The sequence below is a fragment of the Perognathus longimembris genome, chromosome 6, assembly GCF_023159225.1.
Source record: "Perognathus longimembris pacificus isolate PPM17 chromosome 6, ASM2315922v1, whole genome shotgun sequence".
Lineage (NCBI taxonomy): Eukaryota > Metazoa > Chordata > Mammalia > Rodentia > Heteromyidae > Perognathus > Perognathus longimembris.
Window position 1 is genome coordinate 86,247,328 of NC_063166.1, and position 17,829 is coordinate 86,265,156.

General features: G+C 59.3%; 1 protein-coding gene across 2 annotated transcripts; it reads right to left on the bottom strand.

The window, feature by feature from the left end:
• Positions 1-33: 33 nt before the first annotated feature.
• Helz2 (helicase with zinc finger 2) lies at positions 34-12,364 on the bottom strand. Of its 2 annotated transcripts, XM_048349720.1 has the most exons (19): positions 11,271-12,364; positions 10,709-10,892; positions 10,525-10,632; positions 9,901-10,038; positions 9,521-9,810; positions 8,785-9,426; positions 7,029-7,812; positions 6,821-6,896; positions 2,997-6,696; positions 2,571-2,683; positions 2,356-2,487; positions 2,106-2,267; positions 1,879-2,026; positions 1,668-1,784; positions 1,402-1,594; positions 937-1,290; positions 616-772; positions 360-527; positions 34-278 (listed from the first exon to the last, which is right to left on the bottom strand). In XM_048349720.1, exons 1-19 carry the CDS (start codon positions 12,347-12,349, stop codon positions 154-156), a joined length of 8,670 nt encoding a protein of 2,889 aa, XP_048205677.1. In that variant the 5' UTR covers positions 12,350-12,364; the 3' UTR covers positions 34-153. The 2 variants fall into 2 exon arrangements, with proteins under 2 accessions (XP_048205677.1, XP_048205676.1); XM_048349719.1 differs by having other exon boundaries at positions 9,521-10,038.
• Between the last annotated feature and the right edge of the window lie 5,465 nt (positions 12,365-17,829).

Sequence of the window (17,829 nt, forward strand, 5' to 3'; positions counted from 1 at the left end):
AGCTTGGCTAGCGAAGGGCCTTGCCCCAGCAGCAGTAGAGGAAGCCGGCTGAGGGCCAGCCATGGCCGCCAAGGGCGTGACGATGGGGCAGGGGCCCAGGCCCACAGGGGAGGGTGAGGAACATCCCCACGGGCTGCCAGGAGTCGGATCTCTTCAAGAACACACGGCTGACCTCCTCCGGACCCGCACCTGCTTGGCAGGCACAAGGCACTTCTGGGCCTCGTAGAAATCCAGGAGACGGCTCCAGAGGGGGCAGCAGCGCAGCAAGATATGGTCTCCTGGGGGGAGAGTTGGGCAGTCGGCAGCTCTACCCTGAGTCTGCCTCGCTCCAAACTCCCCCCCAAAGCTCCAGCCCTTACCAATCAGGCAGAGACCCTCTTGAGCCCGAGTGAGGGCTACATTCACTTGGTTGGGGTCCACGACAAAGCCCAGAAACTTCCTGAGCCAGCTCTTGGTTGGCCGCCCATCCACGTCACTCCTGGGGCATGTGCGGACAGTGCTCACCAGCACATAGCGCCACTCGCTCCCTGGGGGAATTGAGCGGTGTTGTTCTCTGTGCCTTCGGCACCCATTTCCCCAACTCCCTGGGGAGTGGCTCCCCAGGGCCAGGCTTACCTTGGCTCTTGGTGATGGAAGACACAGTCACACCACTGACTCCCTCTCTCTTGAGGCCCTGGCTGATCGTCACAGCCTGTGCATTGTAGGGCGTAAGGATGGCAATGTCCTTGGGGTCCACTGTCCGGTCCAAGGTTAGCTGCTTGGTGATGCGGACCTGCGCGGGGGAGGGACCCTAGTGCCTCTTCTGCCCTGGGCAAAGGAGCCGCACTTGATCCCTGGAATCAGCTCCCTCAAAGAGGCTCTCTGTCCTCCTCAGTCCTTCCTCCTGTCCCCCTTCTTCCTCTGTAAGCCACCCACCACCCACCAGAAAACACTCACCACCTCTGCCACCTCTTCTGGGTTGGCCCTAGAGTTCTCATTCCCTTCATCCGTGGACACCATCAGTATCTGCTCATGGCCCTGCAGGTGGCCAAAGATGACAGGGCAGCTCTCCCTGCCCGCATGGCTGAAGAGGCTGGGCGGCCGCTTCAGGTTGGGACAGGTCTTCAGCTTCTGCGCGTAGAACTCCTTGGAGGGGAAGGCGCAGATGCCCTCGTGCATGCGATACTGCGTGTCCAGCATAAAAGCATCCCTGTGATACCGCTCAAAGAGGGACCGGTCCATCCCCAGGTTCTGCAGATGCTCGCTCTTCACCACAGGCCGGAGCTGCTTATGGTCCCCAAGCAGGACCACCTGGAGGCACAGGCAGGCCTGGATCTGACACGCCCAGACGCCAAGGCCCTCACCGGGCATGCCTTCAGTGCCCGGGACAGGCTGCCCCCAGGGACACCAGCCACCCCTCACCTTCTCAGCCTTGGAGAAGCACACCAGCGGGATGAGGGCTTCTGGCTCGGTGGCCATGCCAGCCTCGTCAATGAGGATCTGACGCACATAGAGGCCTTTCAGGCTGGATGACGCCGCACAGGTACACGTGCACAGGATGACCGAGTGCTGGGCCAGCTCAAACTTCCGGGCCTTTGCCAAGGTGCTCTTGTACCTGGGTAGGGCACTGTCTGTCACCTGGATACCCCCACCAGCAGGCAGCTCCACGTCCCAGTCCCGACACTTACCAGGCTAGGTCCTCCCTGGAGAAGACTTCCCCTTTCTGCAACCGGACATCAAACTCCCTCACCTGTTGTGCCCATGGGTTAGCGGGCTGTCGGATTCGGTGGTGCAGGGTGATGCTCCTAAGAGAAAGAGGGTTCAGGGAACTGCCGCCCCACATGGCACTGTCCGAGCTGAGAGGCCCCTCACCTCCACCCAAGCACAGACAGGCCACACCTGAGCTTCTGGTTTGGCCTCCCCTCCTGAGAGGTCTTTCTGGGCAGGCCACTGCCGCCTTTGCCTGGGATCGGGAAGTCCATGGCCTCATACTGCTCGCCATACACACGCAGCGGCTTCAGCTCTGCCCTCCATCTCAGGAGCAGTCCTGGGGGGTGAGCCGATTCATCAGGGACCCCCTCCCCACGCCCAGTGCCCCTGCTAGCCCCATGCATCACCCCACACACCTGCCAGGACGTCCACCGACTTATTGGAAGGGCCACAGTATAAGATGTATGGGCCCCCAGATGGCTCCTCTCCGTCGGGGCCACGGCTGGACGGTGTCTGCTCTTGGTTCAATTTATGGAACCAGAAGATGATGTGGAGGCCCACAGCTGTCTTTCCTGTACCTGTGTACAGAAAGAAAGGTGAGCCCAGCCCCACCGCCCACGCTGCCCTGCCTGGGGTAGCCCCCGGGTCCCCTGAACCTGGCCCTACCCGGAGGACCCTGGATGAGTGTGAACGGCTTCTGCAGAGCCTTCCTGACGGCGGTGTTCTGGCTGGGGTTCAGCTTGAGGCAGCCTCCAGGGATGTCATAGGCCTGCCGCTCCAGGAACCTGCTGGTGGTCGCTGGGGGGCACAGGAGGGGGCACCCCTGAGCACCCAGCAGGGTGGGGAGGAGGAAGAGTGAGATGGAGAAGCCCCATCCTTACCGGGGGGCCGCTGGCGAGGCGGGTGGCAAGGCTGAGGGATGGGCTTGCCCAGGGCAATGCTGATGACCAGTGGGGAGGCATTCTCCAGCTGACGCACTGCTTCTTCCTTGCGGCTATGGGTGAGAAGAACACAGGAAATCAGAGGACGCTCAGGGAGAGGGGCAGTCACCCCCGCGTCTCAGGCCATGGTGGGGGAGGGGAACAGTCACCCCCACGTCTCAGGCCATGGGGGGGAGGGGAACAGTCACCCCCGTGTCTCAGGCCATGGGGGGGAAGGGGAACAGTCACCTCCGTGTCTCAGGTCATGGGGGGGAAGGGGAACAGTCACCCCTGCGTCTCAGGCCATGGGGGGGACAGTTACCCACAAGTCTCAGGCCATGGGGGGGGAAAGCTACCCCCATATCTCAGGCCGTGGAAGCCACTCACAAGTCTGGAAGTTGTTTGGGCAACACCTCAACAGTGAACTGGGTGCTGGGCCTCTGCACCTCTTCTGGAATCTTCTCCATGGCCATGTGGTGGATGAAGAAGTGCACTCTCCCAGGGACCTCCTGCCCGTCCTCAGAATCCTCCTGGCTCCAGTCATTGGCCAGCCCATGAGCCACCCAGGTGTAGGTGTCGGGATCAATGCTCAGGCAGGGGCTGAGGCCGATGGGTGCAGAGGGTGGGCAGGATGGAGGGGCCTGGAGCCCCTCTAGCCTGATACAGAGGTAGCTGCAGCTAAAGAGAACATCGATGCTATTCTCCTGGAGGAAGGCGGGGTCCAGGAAGAAGGCACCCTGCAGCTGCCCCTGTTGAGTCCGCTCTTTATCCCAGGAAATGTGCACGTTCTGCAGGGTGACAGAGTCACTGTCTGCGACCGTGTTGATGACAGACTCCAGGGAGCAGAGTGGCCCCCAAACCTGGGAGTACTCCTCCGTACGGCAGTACTGGTCCCTGGAGGCCTGGTGGGGGTGGCCAGAGAAGCAGTCGCCCGGCCTCTCCGTGTGCTCCAAGCAGAGGCTGAAGCCCGGGGCCACCGTCCACAGCTGCAGGGTTGGGGCCAGGAAGCCCCGCTGCAGGCTGGTGCTGAGCTGCACCTGCAGAGTGTCCCCGCTGCCCAGCTCTCGAGCCACCTCTACACAGCTGCCATAGCAGCTGGGGCTCACCCGCCCCACCTCCTGTGGCTGGGTCTTCGCTGCACCCTGGTCCTGGACCAGGGCAGCCAGCTCGGGCCACTGCTGCCGCTCCACCAGTATCAGCAGCTGCTTCCACAGGTCTGGGTCGATGGCCTGGGTGTGCGGGTCACACAAGGGACCCGGCTTCGGGCAGGGTGGTTTGGATGTCTGCACGGAGTACACACGGCGGCGCCACACCAGCCGCAGGCCCGGCCTGCTCACCAGACTGTGGGGCTGCTCAGCCAGCTGCAGGGAGCGGTAGCGGACGGGGTAGACGTCAGGCAGGGTCTCCTGGTTGGCGGGGAAGAGCAGCTTGAAGCAGCGGGTCCCTGCCTCTACATCCACCACAAAGCCCAGCTTGCCTCGAGGCTGGGCCTGGAGCTGGGTGGCCAGGTGCAGACTGTAGGCCCGGCGCTGGTAGCTCTGGGCGCAAGCATACTGGCGGCTGAAGTCCTGGCAGAGCCCGTCGATGTCCCTGGTGGAGTACACAGAGCCCCCACAGTCCAGCGCCAGCAGGATCAGCCGCTGCAGCACCAAATCCAGGTACCTGCGGATGGGTGAAGTGGCCCAGGTGTACCACTCCACCTGCAGCGAGTAGTGGCCAGCGGGCTGCTGCCGGCCCTGGCTGGAGCGGCAGAAAACGGAGCGTCCCAGGGCCTTCCTGAAGTCCAGGCTGGCGGGAGCCAGCGAGGGGTGCATGTCGTCGGTGGCAATGAGGTCCACCATCTGGTTATAGTCCTGGTTGCGAGCCGCTTGCTGGATGCTTCTCCAGAGAGAGGTCAAGAGGTGTAGCCGTGTGGCGGGGGTGCCGTGGGGGCGCAGGTGGTGGCGGAGGTGCAGGGACAGGGGCACGAGCGCTCCGTGCTTCTCACACACGGCGTCGAGCTGGTGGCTGCTGGGCGGGGGCTGCTGCCGCAGCGGGGTGACCACCCACGTGCGCTCATGGTCCATCAGGAACTTAGCCACCAGGCTGTTAAACTGGATCATGTACTCTTGGACCATAACGTGGGCCGTGCGGAAGCCCAGCTGGCTGTCCTCGTCCGGGGGCTCGTAGGGGCAGGCAGCCCGCAGGCGGTGCCGGCGCAGTGCCCGGGAAAAGAAGCAGGCTGCCACCACACAGGCCTCCACAGAGTCCAAGCAGCCCGGCAGCTCCAGGCCAGCGCCTCGGTGCCCCTTGATCAGTATCTCGGCCTCTTCATAGGACAGCTGGCAGTCAGAGCGGACAACAGAGGGTGCAAAGCGCAGGCCCTGGAGCCGGCCGCTGCCCTTGTCCATGGTGAGGAAGAGGGAGATGGCGAGGCGGTCCTGGCCTGGCAGGAGGCTGAGCGCATCCTGGCAGAGGCTGGCTGGCAACATGGGCACGGGCTCCCTGTCAGGGGCATAGAACACAGAGCCCTGCCGGCGTGCTTCCACATCTAGTGTCCCATCCCGGGGTAGCAAGCTGGCCACGTCAGCAATGTGCACAGCCACCTCACACCTGGCGCCCAGGTCCCGGACACTGAGGGCATCGTCAAGGTTGCAGGCCCCCTTGGGATCCACAGTGAAGGTGAGGAAGTGGCGACAGTCCTCTCTGTGGCCTGTGGCCATTCTGAGCTCAGTGCGGTACTTCTGCAGTGCCTTGGACACCGAGGCCGCGTCTGGTGAGGGGGCCTTCAGGCCGTGCTCCAGGTTCAGGGCTCGAAGGCCGTGCTCCCAGGTGGTAGCCTCCGGCAGCACCTCGAGGACGATGCCCAGCGGGTAGTAGAACCGCTCCCGCCACAGGACAATGTGCACCCAGAAGAGCCGGGTCCGCCAGGCATTGGCCGCCAGGCTCTCGTGCCTCACCCGCTGCACGCGACCCTGGAGGAGGCGGTGGATGGGGACCTGCTGCCGGTCCTTCAGCTCAGCCACGAAGATCTTGGTGACGGAGCCGTTGATGGGGATCATGATGCGGGGGTCCCACTCGTCCATCCGGCACACGAAGGCCAGCTCGCGCCTCCTCCTTTTCAGCACACCGACCACACGGCCCTGCAGCCGTCCCGGGGCACTCCTGTCGCCAGCCGCGGGGCCCAGCACCTGCACCAGCACCTCATCCCCTGTGAAGGCCATGCCGCAGTTCAGGCGGCCCCTGACCTGGAGGGAGCTGCAGGCGCCGTCGTCCAGGGGGATGGCCGACGCCCGCTCGAAGGTCTCCAGCAGGAAGGTGCAGCGGCGGTACAGCTCGGGCTCCGTGCGCAGCAGCTTCCGCAGCGTGGCTGACGGAAGGTTGGTGTGCTGCTGGGCCTGCTGCGGGGACGAAGGCTTGGCCACGGTGTCCAGCAGCCCGTCCTCTCCCACCGTCACCATCACCTGCCGGCTCTCATCGAGAAGCTCCTTCAGGATGGCATCCTCTGCGTTGAGCTCCCAGTCTGAGGGCCAGAAGTCCGACTCCAGGTCCTCGGACCACTGTCCGTCCCGTGAAGTTTCTGGGGCTGCTGGGACTCCTGGGGCCGTCCCTTCCCCCGGGGCAGTCCCCGCAGGCACACCTTCCTTCTGCGCTGTGGCCGCCTCCCTCACTGCCCCAGTCCTAGCCTCGGCCCCAGACACTAGCCCGGGCAGGTGCTGGGCCCCGGCGGCCCCGGGCTCCAGGGCGGGGCTCCCCGCTCTCTCCTTCAGGGCAGCGTCCCTGGCGAGCACGGCTGCCCCAGGCCGCTCGGTGGTCCATTGTCGCCTCTGGGCCACACCCTGCTCAATCTGCCCCAGAGAAAGGCCCTCGGGGCAGACGCTCCGGTGTTCTATGCACTCTCTGATAAAGCTCTTCCACAGCTTGCTACACGCTCCAAAGGAACAGAGGGCCACCGCATCACCCACAGCCACCAGCTGGGACTGGGCACGCGTCATGACTGTGTTCAGCACTCGGGCGTCCGTGAAGAACTCCAGGGCTGGTGCCCCAGGGCTCAGCAGGCTGTCGCAGTTGTGGACGGTGCTCAGCACCACGACCCGGAACTCTCGCCCTGCAGGAGACTCAGATCAGACAGGCGACCAAGCAGGATGGGTGGGGAGCTCCCCGCCCGCAGCCCTGCCCCACCGATGCTAGGCTGAGGGGTGGGCTCCTTCCCGACCCACCGCTTGACCTACCTGGCAGGATCTCAAAGTTGCCCACAGACACCTCTCCCAGGTTCCTTCTCCTCAGCTCCTGCCTCAGTGCGCTGACCTGGTGGAAGCAACAAGACCCGGGGTGCTGAGCACCTGCTGCCCCCTGAGCCCAGACGCCCACGACCCCAGCATGGTTGTGTGGGTCAGTGCGAGGGGGTGGTCTGCGGAGGACATGCCCAGCGGGGCTCACCTGGGACCCGTGAGAGACGGCACAGATGTGCCTCTGCTCCCGGCTGCCCCAGCAGGCGGGCCACGTATTGTAGATCTCTTGCACCTTCTCCACCACCTGAGTGACCTCAGCTGTGTTGAGCCACGATGTCATGGCCATGTCCCGTTCAGGGCTGCCTGCTACGTGGCAGAACACGAGCGGGTAGTGCCGGGGGTGGCAGGGGACCTTGCCACTGGCTTGGATAGGGTTGCCCTTGGCCACGTAGAAGTGGCGCGAGACAAAGCTGATGATGGCGGTGGTGGAGCGGTAGTTCTCATGGAAGATGATGCGGCTTTGCCGGGCAAGGTCGTGGGCATCCTGCTGGTAGTACAGGAAGAGGCGGTACAGGAGGGTGTGCACTGCCGCCTTGGCCCTGGCCACGCTGAAAAGCCGAGGGGTGACCTGCATGTGGTCCCCTGCCAGAACCACGCGGGTACGGAGTGAGGCGTAGGCCAGCGGGATGAGGGCCTCGCACTCCAGCATCTGGGCAGCCTCGTCGATGAGGATATGAGAGAAGAAGCCCGCCGGCACCCGGAGCTCGCGGGCCTGCGAGGTGGTGGTGACCACCAGGCGGTGGCGCGCCAGCTCGGCCTCCGTGGGGGGGCGGAAGGCCCGGCAGTCCTGGGTCAGACAGCAGTACTTGAGCGTGGCAGGGTCCGTTTGATTCGGTGGGCGGTCTGTGTACATCACTCGCAATGGGGCTGCCTCTGGATGGCCATCACTGACATAGCCATGGAAATACTCGCGAACATAGATGTCGGCAGCACTGTGGGAAGAACGGGGCATGGGGGGAAAGAATGAGGAGAAGGCAGTGCTTGCTCTGGGTGGGGGGGCGGTGTGCGTGCGCGTGTGCGCTGTCCCTTCTGGGCTCTGAAACCTTTACTGTGCAACCAGCTCTGATTGGATGCCGAGAACACCCATGAGGTGAACAAACAGAGGTCCTACCTAGGAGCTTCCTCAGAAGGGACACACAGCAAAGTTGCTGATCAGAGAAGAATCAGGGCCCAAAGAGGCGTTCTGGGCAAGGGTACGGGACCTGGGTAGTCAAGGAGGGCTTGAAGGAGGAGCTGGTGTTCGAGCTGAAGCATAGGGAAGGAGAAAAAATTCTCTGGTTGTGACTCAAGGCAGCCTGGCATGGCCAGGAACTAGTGCCCATCCAGAGCATGGCTCCCAGGGACCGTAACAATGGGTAGAAAAAGCTGGAGCCCCAACTATGAGAAGCAAAGAGTAAGGGTCGAGAGGTCAGAGAGGGGCTGCAGACATCTAGATAGGCCACAATCTTGGCTCCCCAGGACCCTCAGATGAGCCCAGAAATCAGTCAAGGCAACTATCCTGAGCTCACCCTCCCACTCTAGCTCTGGGCTGGGGGAACCCCGTGCCTGTTGTAGTATGTGATGTTAGGGAACCAAGAAACCCACATTGACCAAAGAGGAACTCTTCAGTTGGGAAATCTGTTTCTGTAAAAAAATAAAAATAAAAAGCTTTTACCACAGAAAACCCACAACCGCCTCCAGCGAAACACTGGCTAGTAACAGATCCGTCAGTGGGTGGACAACTAGGTCATCAGCAGAGCACTCCGATGTGGGGGCAGGGCACCCACAGGAATGGAGGGGCAGACGCAGGGGAAGGGCAGCCAGCCAATGGAGGGGCAGACGTGGGGACAAGGCACCCACGCGAATGGAGAGACCGACGGGAGGTGGGCTAGTGATGGGTGGTCTGGGCAGCGCCCTGAGCTCACCTGTTGGTGTGTGTACAGATGAGCACCTTGGCTTGGGGCTGTCGGGCAACCTCCAGGGCGGCCATGGCCAGGGTGTAGGTCTTGCCAGTGCCAAAGGGGCCATAGATGAGCAGTGGTGGGACGGGCTTCAGGCTCTCGGGGCAGCTGCCTGAGATGAGCCCCATGGCTAGCCTCTGCTTTCGATTGCCCCGCAACGCAGGTGGAATAGGACAGGGGTGGGGCGGGGCACAGGCCAGCAGGTCAGGCACCACCAGGCGCTCCTCGGGCAGGGCGTCCACCGCCTGATGCCAGAGCCGGAAGGTCAGAGGGTCAATCTGGAACTGCACTTCCAAGACGGGGCTGGCCTCGGGCTGCAGGCCCAGGGCCGCGCAGCAGCGCGCAGGCAGCAGCAGCCATAGCGCCTGCTCCGAGCTGGCCCGTGTTTCTAGCCGCACCTCAAAAACGGTGTTGTCGGGTGCAGGCACAGGAGCCACAAGAGCTGTACTGACTGCCCGGGCCAGAAGGAAGCCCTGGTCTGAGTCTGGCATGAGCGAGGAGGGAATGGGGACTTGAGCATAAAGAGCCCCCGGGGCAGCGAACAGCATGCCGAGGGCTGGCGTCTGCAGTGCAGTCTTCAGGGACACCTGGCCCCTCAAGGTCAACCTGATGGAAAGATCTGTGTTAGCGCTCCGGGCCACAGGCTCCGGCCTGGCTCCAAGTCCACACTGGTCCCCTTGCCCTCCACTGCCCGACTCACTTGGCCACCAGCTGCTGCTGGGCCGCCTCCTCCCTGTACAGGAAGTGGTGCATCCTCTGCCGGTAATTGGTGCGTGTGATTGGACTCAAGGCCAGATCTTGGAGGTTGGACTCCAGGGCCAGGGCAGGCGCCTTGTACTTGGCCATCAGGGCCACCTGCTCGGCCGTCCGCTCCACACTACGCACTATGCAGCGGTTGCCTGTGTGCCAGCGTTCTACCTCTTCAGGATGGCCAGGCGCTGGCCGTCCACAGAGCCCTCGACTGTGGGCCTGGCCCAGGTGCAGCCGCAGCTTCCGAAGCAGCACAGGCCGGCGGCCGAAGTCAAAGGCCACCCACTGCTCGAAGGAGCCGAAGGAGGAGGCCTGCACATGCACCCCTACCTGGAATTCTGCTGGGGAGCCAGGCACCTGGAAACGTTGGCCCAGTGCATAGAGCCGGCCTGGAGGGATGCAGGGTGCAACCAGGGAAAACTCTGCTCCAGGCTCCTGCTTGAGTAGAGCCACGTGCAGCAGGGGGTCCTGGAGGAGAAGGTCAGATACGAGGTGGGCCCCCCGACCCTGTCCTACCCAGCAGGGGCCAGGATGACACCCAACCCTTCCCACCCTGGAACAGAGGCAGCGTTAGCTGCTTTCTGGGTGTGGGGCCCACAAGTTGTTCAACGTCTTGGCCCCGGTTTCCTCCTGTGCACATCGGGAGCTGAGAGGACAAAAGAGGCTCTGCAGGTAGCAGGTGGCCCTGGGCACCTGCCTTGCTGGCTCTCTAGGTGCCAGGGAGAACTTTTCTTCACGTTAACTGTCCACTCCATAGAATGATCACACAGGGTGTCAGCATAACAATAACCCTGTCTCCAGGTGAGAAAACTGAGGGGTGGAGATGAAGGGACTTGTGGCCTGCACAGATGGAGCGATGGCATCCGCTCTGGACACCAGGCTCTGCATCTTTACCCAGCTGTGAGCTTGGGCTGCTCACCAAGTTCAAGACCTCGGGACTTGTTAAACCCTCACCACAGAGTGGATGGCAAACGTCCAGCTGTGCTGGGCCTTCTTCTCCTGGGCCTGATGTACCAGGGGCTGGTGACAGGTGATGGACACTCCAGGGATGGTCTCTGCCAGCTACACAGGAAAACTGGCCTTCAGCAGTGAGGCTGGACCCGCTTCCCCCCCTGTGTGTGCCCTCCCCCCAACTTACCACCAGGACCTCGCTGCTGCTGTGCTGGTACTCAGCTAGCAGCCGCGCCCGGTAGGGCGCTAGCCCGTCCTGCCAGGCCTCCTGCTGTCGAAGCTCCACTGTCTGTGCCCGCTGGATCCACTCCTGCAGCTCCTGTGCTGAGTGTGCCTTGACACAGATATCACCATACTCACAGAGGTCAGGCCTAGGATGAGGAGGTTCGCGGGGCCACACTGAGCCACAGTCATGGGGGAAGGGGAGTCAAAGACTAGGCCCTTTCAGCCCAACCCTGGATGGTGCAGGACCAGGCGCGAGCTCTAGGCAAGGGGGTAGGACTGAATTTGCCATCCACGCCCACCTCTCCAGGAGGAGGCCTAGCATGCATACTGCCCAGCAAGGGGTGTTCCCTACCCTGGTCCTCAGAGCCCACGGCAGCCCTCAGAGGCCACTGTAAGACCCACCTAATAGGCAGAGGGAATAGCAGGTGGCAGGGAGGCCCCAGGGCTGAACTTCCAAGGTCCTGGTGCTGGTGGCAAGAGGACCCCTCCTCCCTCCCTCTGGAATCCCACCCAACAGTCCTTACCTGGGACACAGCTCAAACTTGGAGAGCCCAATGGGTGGGGCGCGGTGCTCCCAGGGCACAGCCTGGTCGAAGGCGACCATCTGTGCATGCTCCAAGGAGGAACAATGGTTCTCGAAAGCCTCCTGAGAGCGGCAGGTGACCAGGCAGGCACGGCAATAGAGCTGGACCGAGGTGGCTTGGCTGTGGGTGGCTGTGTGCTTGTCTTCCTTGGGGGCAGAGGGCTTGAGGAGGTCCTCCCGCAGGAGCCCGCCGAGCCGCTCTGCCTCCCACACTGCCATCTCCACGGCACTGTGCGCATACTGGCAGCGGGAGGCCCCGTGGCGGCACGGCCACCCACGACCCACAAACATGCAGTAGTCGAGCCGCTGGCGGTTCTGAGGCTGTGGCCGCACTTCCACAAACTGCCGCTTGCGGCCCTCCGTGTTCACGTGGATGAGGAGTGTGGGGCAGGCTCCGTGCTCGGGACACTGCCGCCGCGAGTCCACGGGGCACAGGCCAGGCGGGCGGCGCCTAAAGCAGTAGGCACAGAGCAGCTGGAAGTGGCCACCGAACTCAGCGCGGATGATGTCGGCAGGTCCACCCCGGGCCTTGGAGCCCTGCACGGCGGCCTTCAGCCACAGGCGGGGGAGGCTGTGCTTGCGCTCAAAGGTCCAAACCAGCGCCTCCTCAGGGCTACGGGCAAAAGTGCACTGGTTCCAGTGGCGACGGCAGCCCAGCCCAGGGCTGTAGTAGCGGCAGACCTGGTAGCGCGCAGGCCTGGGGAAGCTGGGCCGGCGGCCCACCTGGCGCCAGATCTTACTCTTGACGGCTCGCTTGCAGCGGGCCAGCAGAATCTCACAGGGACAGTCATGCTCCACCTTGCGCAGGATGTAGGTGCTCTCGTTGAGGCGCTGGGTGCAGCGGGAGCAGCCCAGACAGAGGTCCACCTGGGCACAAAGCCCAGCCAAAGACGGCCCCTGGGAAGCTGGAGGGTTGGCAGATAACAGGCTGCACCCTGGGGATGCCATCTGCAATGTCAACCAGGCTCTGCACAGAGATGCGTCATCCGTCTCCCAGGCAGCTAGGTGATAGAGACACATCAGTCTCCTGGGCAGATAGGTAACAGTCTCCTGGGCAGCTAGTCCCCGTGGCCATGAGGGACAATGGGACAGGACCAGCAGTCAGCCACCGGAAGGACCTACATACCCTCCACCAGGCAGATGACAGGAAATTTTGCCCAATTTGACCTGTCGAGGACACAGGTCCCCCTGACCTGAACCAGGACAGAGTCTGTCCCTTGTGAAAGGTCTCCAGGCCCTGCCCAGAAGGAGCCATTTTACAGCTGATGGGAGAGAGGAGCCCTGAGGGCCACAGAAGCCCCCAGCTAGTGCCTCTGGGGCCAGTGAGGTCTGGGCCCATGCAAGGGTCTAATGTTCTAGTCTCCCACTCATTCTATAGACAGAGCACCCCCTCTGCAGTCCACCTGGACGAGGCAGCCAGAGACTGGCAGAAGTCTGGCCTGCCAAGATGGGACAGTTGACACCAGAGCTCCCTCAAGGATGCAGGGTGCCCCTGGTTTGGGCTGGCATCATCCCAGCTGGGATGGTAGAGGAACAGCTCCCTCCAAACACTGGGGCTGGGTCTAAAAGGGATTTTTTTCCCTCTTCATTGATGGGACTGAACCCAAGACCTCATGCTAGGTAAATGCTGACCACCGAGGCACACCCAGCACTCTGCAGGGAACTCTCAAGCAGAAGTTGGGGAATACAGAGTCGTTTTAAAGAACAACATCAGGCGACAGTCAAAAGTCTGAGAGCCCACCTGGGCTCCAGTACAGTCCACAGAGCTGGACCTCACAGCCAGGCAGCCAGGAAGGCAGGGGAAGAGGGCTGTGCTGCGGTGGGCTGGGAGCCTCAGGCACTCCAGGAAACCCTCAGTGCCCATCTGCGAATGAGGAAGGGTTCCCTACTTCCCAGGCTGTCCCCCCACCTTCCTTAGCCACCCCAACTTACCCAAGACAGGACAGCACAGGCTCTGAGCCTCGATCACTTTCGATTCTGCCCCTGGGGCGACTCAGACTTCTGACGCCCAATCGCGGAAATTACCTCACTGCCCCCCCCCCGCCCCGCCCCCGCCCCGCCTTCAAATGATAGCCCCCCCTCCCCAGCCTCAGGCCAGCGCCGGGCAGAGAGAAGACCACCCCTGGGGCTGTCCTGCAGGATTTCTCCACCCCCAGCTACACGCAAACAACCGGGCCTCAGGTGTGGGGGAGGGGAAGGTGGGACTCTGGACCAATGGCTTTGGGGCTCGAGAGATACTCCTAGGAGGGGTGGAAGAGCCCTGCCGAGCCCTAGAAGAGCTCTCTGGCTATGGGCTGTGGTCCAAGGGAGCGGTGCCTGGGGAGGCAAGTGACTGAGAGCACTGTGTTGGGGAGGCTCGCTTCGCAGAGGCTCCAATGATATCCAACCCCGTAAGACACGGCAGATGTTGGTACTGTGCCAGAACCCAGAGAATGAAAACTTCCCACCCCAAACCAAAGTGCAGGAAGAGCTGGGGGAATTGTGCAATGTCACTTGAACCGCCTGACTTCCTGACCTTGCTGGGGAAATGCCATCAGACCTGAGGCACTGTGCGGGCACACGAAAGGCTGGGCAGCCTGCTATTGGCTGAGCGCCCTATCTCCAGGAGGGAACCCGGACACTGCAGCCCTAAGGACCTAAAACTAGCCTTACCCACTGCCAGGGGCTGGCCTGAATAACCAGTGTGCATGTGGCAGAAATAACCAGGTGTCATGAAGGACTCAGCCTCCTCCTGGAAATATATATATATATATACATATATATATATATGTATATATATATATATATATATATATATTGCCAGTCCTGGGGCTTGAACTCAGGGCCTGAGCACTGTCCCTGGCTGCTTTTTGCTCAAGAGCTAGCACTCCACCACTTGAGCCACAATGCCACTTCTGGCATTTTCTATATATGTGGTGCTGAGGAATGGAATCCAGGGCTTCATGTATGCAAGGCAAGCACTCTACCACTAGGCCATATTCCCAGCCCCTCCTCTTGGATATCTTGCTCACTTGCACTGGCAGTGAGGGTGGGTGGAAGAGGAGTGGAGAGAGGGAGGAGTAAGGGGTGGGGTTATATTCCAGGACCACACCATATTGGAGGAACTGAGATGTCTTCTAACTCCCAAGTAATAGCCTGACTACAGCATAGGAGAGTTGCCAAGTCAGAACCCCAACTGATCTTGCTCCCAACTGCAAAATCATAAATAATATAATGAATACACTGTTTTGGTCTCCCGACCAGTGATGCATATCCCTCTTCACAGCTGGCTTCCTGATGTGACAAAGATAGTCAAAGAGCCCCACGTGAATCAACATGCCAGCTGGACATACACCGAGAGCATCTAAACATGCCCCCTTCAGGGAAGAGACCTGAGGAAGAGGGTCTGTGAACAGGTGCAGCAACAGTGAGCAGGGACTTAAGCAGGGATGCTGAATCTAACCAGCATCATCTTGGCCATGTGGTAGATGATAGGGTGTTGGTTTTAAATGGTACTATCTTGTGTTCATGGTGGAGGCAGGGAAGTCCCACCTCCCAGGTGATGGGTGTATTCCTAGAGTCAGGGGTAAAGAGTTGGAAAATAGGTTACTGGACCTGCCAGTCTTGGGTTGTGAACTCTCAAGCTCCCTGTGACCCTGCCCTGACCCTGACCTGATCCTATTTAGGCCTGGACCAGTGCAGGTTCCATTATGCTATGCCACATGTCCCCATGTTCGTGTCCTGTCTCTTGGCTCTTCTCCAGTCACCATGATGTCCCACTTCAGTTCTCCATCGGAGCTGATCTGTTTTGTTGCTATTGTTTTCTGCTTGTTCTTTCCTCTCCGGCAGTCATGGCTCAGTTTTCTGACAGTGTTAAGTGTATGCATGAGGCTGCAGCTCCTTGGGACAACAGTCCATCCGCAGATGCTGGCCTTTTAAAAAAGACTCCTGATTAGACCTCTCAAAATGTGGCTTTTCCATTTTCTCAATGTACAACAAGACAAGCTTAACCAGAACATGCAAGAAAGCTCTGAAATATTCCTGATACAAGAGGTGACTCACTCCCATAATCCTAATCACTCAGTAAGCTGGTTTTTAAATCAAAGCAACCAGCCCAGAAGACCACACGGACACAGTCATGTAGAGCAAAGGGAGTTTATTGCCAGTGGAGCTGACAAGGCCCATTCTCTCCCAGGAGAGGGAGAAATGGCGCCTGTCTTTGTTCAGGGGCATTTATATAGTCACAGGACTAGAGTCAGGAGGTACTCTTGAGTGTGCAGCTGATCACGGAAGATAGCACGCAGGCAGGGCAGAGTTTAGGTCTGGGCGGAGAGTGGGAACATAGAGTGATTGGGGTCTGGTGGGAGCCCCAGGAGAGTTCTCTTTTCTTGGTGAAGGGCAGAGTAGAGTTCAGGTCTGAGTGGTGGGTGGGCTGCCTGCTGATGCTAGCAGGGGGGCTAGAGATACATGCTGAGGGCCTAGGATGGAGACCGTCAACACCCAAAGGAAGAAGACAGACCAACAGCTTTGAAGCCAGCCTGGACAAGAAAGTCCATGAAACTATTTTTTTTAATATTTCTTTTTATTTTTAATTTCTTCCAGTTTTTTGTTGTTGTTGTTTTGTGGGGGGTGTTGGGGGGGGTTGTTTTTTGTTTTCTGTTTTGTTTTGCCAGCCCTCAGCCTTTTCTGTTTTTGTGGTGCTGAGGAATCAAACTCAGGGCTTCATGCACACAGGCAAGCACTCTACCGCTAAGCCATATTCCCAACCCCCAAAATAAAACAATTTTACGCAGGAAAATAACAGAGCCAAAAGCAAAACACAAATAAAAACAGAGTACCTCCTAACACAAATAAAAAGGTCCAATTTCTTTAATACAGTATATATTTTAAAGAAATGTATTTTTGAAGAAAAATACCCATGAGACTGAGAATGTGGCTTAGTGTGTTTGCCTAGCATGCATGAAGCCTTGGGTTTGATTCCTCATTACCAGGATAAACAGAAAGAGCCAGAAGTGGCGCTGTGGCTCAAGTGCCAGAGTGCTAGCCTTGAGCAAAAGGTCAGGGACAGTGCCTAGGCCCTGAGTTCAAGCCCCAGGACTGGCCAAGGAGAAAGGAAGGGAGGGAGGGAGGAGAAAAAAATAGTCATAATCTAAAAAGAAAATAGGCAAAGCACGTGAATCAGTACTTCACAGACATAGGAAATAGAAATAGGGTAAAGAAAAGGGTCACCCTTAGTGTGAGGAAAATGCAAGATAGAACCACATGGTTATATTCTCCACCTCTTTCTTAATCATCAAGGCCACACACTCAGTTGGGGGCGGGGTCAGCAGCACAGGGCATGCCCTGTCATTCCAATGACAGGCTCAGAGACAGTGATGTCTGGCTCTGCTCATGGCAGCCTCCCCTCCCTTCTCAGGGCACAGACTGCACTCACCACACTAGGCACTTCAGCACATAGGTCACCCGACCAGCAGCCCTCCACACAGGGAGTGCTCTAATGCCATTGAAAAGAGAGTAGCTCAACTGTCTTGCAATTTTTTTTCAAGGCACTTGGCTAAAGAACTGAGATGTGTATAACAACATATACAAAAGGAACCACAGAGTATATAAAACACAGGAATCTATAACAGAAATCAGAAATACACTGGTTGAGGCAGGTGGGAAACTTGCTGTTCTCTCTTGGCCTTTGCACCATTGTCTTTATTTGTGCTGCTCCTGGGGCTTGAACTCGCGGCGTAGGCACTGTCCCTGAGCTTTTTTGCTCAAGGCTAGTGAAGAGTTGGCCCCTACCCTGTTTTCCCAGGTGTGTACAGATGTCTGAAAAGCCACAAAGATATGAACAGGCTGCCTGATACAAGCAAGGCAATCTATCTAATGTTCCATTGTGGGCCCAACCAATAAGCCCCTTACCTCCCTTAACCTAATGGCTTTTTCATTAACCTCTGCCACCTTGCTCAGATCTCATAAAAACTCAACTCCTGTCCCACCTCTTGCACAGTCTCCAAGCCTGTGGGAAGTTTGTGCCCCTCGTTGCTATATCTCAATAAATAGTCCTTGCCTACGGAGACCGAGTCTGGCCTGTTTCCTTCCTTTCTCCTCCATTTTGCTAGTAGCTAGTGCTGTACTACTTTGAGCTACAGCTCCACTTCTGGCTTTTGATGGTTAATTGGAGATAAGTCTCATGAACTTTCCTGCCCAGGCTGGCTTTGAACCATGATCCTCAGATCGCAGCCTCATGAGTAGCTACGATGACAGGTGTGAGCCACCAGTACCCAGCCACTTTTGTTTTTTGTCCCAAGTGTGTCTCCTTACTCAATGGAAATGATCAATAAAACATATCACCTCAGGTACAAACTGTGTAGACACTTCACAGAGGCCTAGCATATTGCCATGGACAGATCTCTGGCCTCCCTCAGCTGTGCTAAAGCCAAACAACCATCGCTGCCATCCTGGCCTCCTAATCAGTGTTGCTTGCATTTAGTCTCAGAGCCTGTGCTTCTCCCTGTTCACCAGACACATCT

Excerpts from the sequence above, each read along its gene's own strand:
- Helz2 (XM_048349719.1), bottom strand. The coding sequence starts at position 12,349 with ATGTGTCTCTATCACCTAGCTGCCTGGGAGACGGATGACGCATCTCTG. Across the intron at positions 10,633-10,708 it reads GCAGCAGCGAGGTCCTGGTG|CTGGCAGAGACCATCCCTGG; the intron begins GTAAGTTGGGGG and ends TTTCCTGTGTAG. Across the intron at positions 6,897-7,028 it reads CCGTCTCTCACGGGTCCCAG|GTCAGCGCACTGAGGCAGGA; the intron begins GTGAGCCCCGCT and ends TGCTTCCACCAG.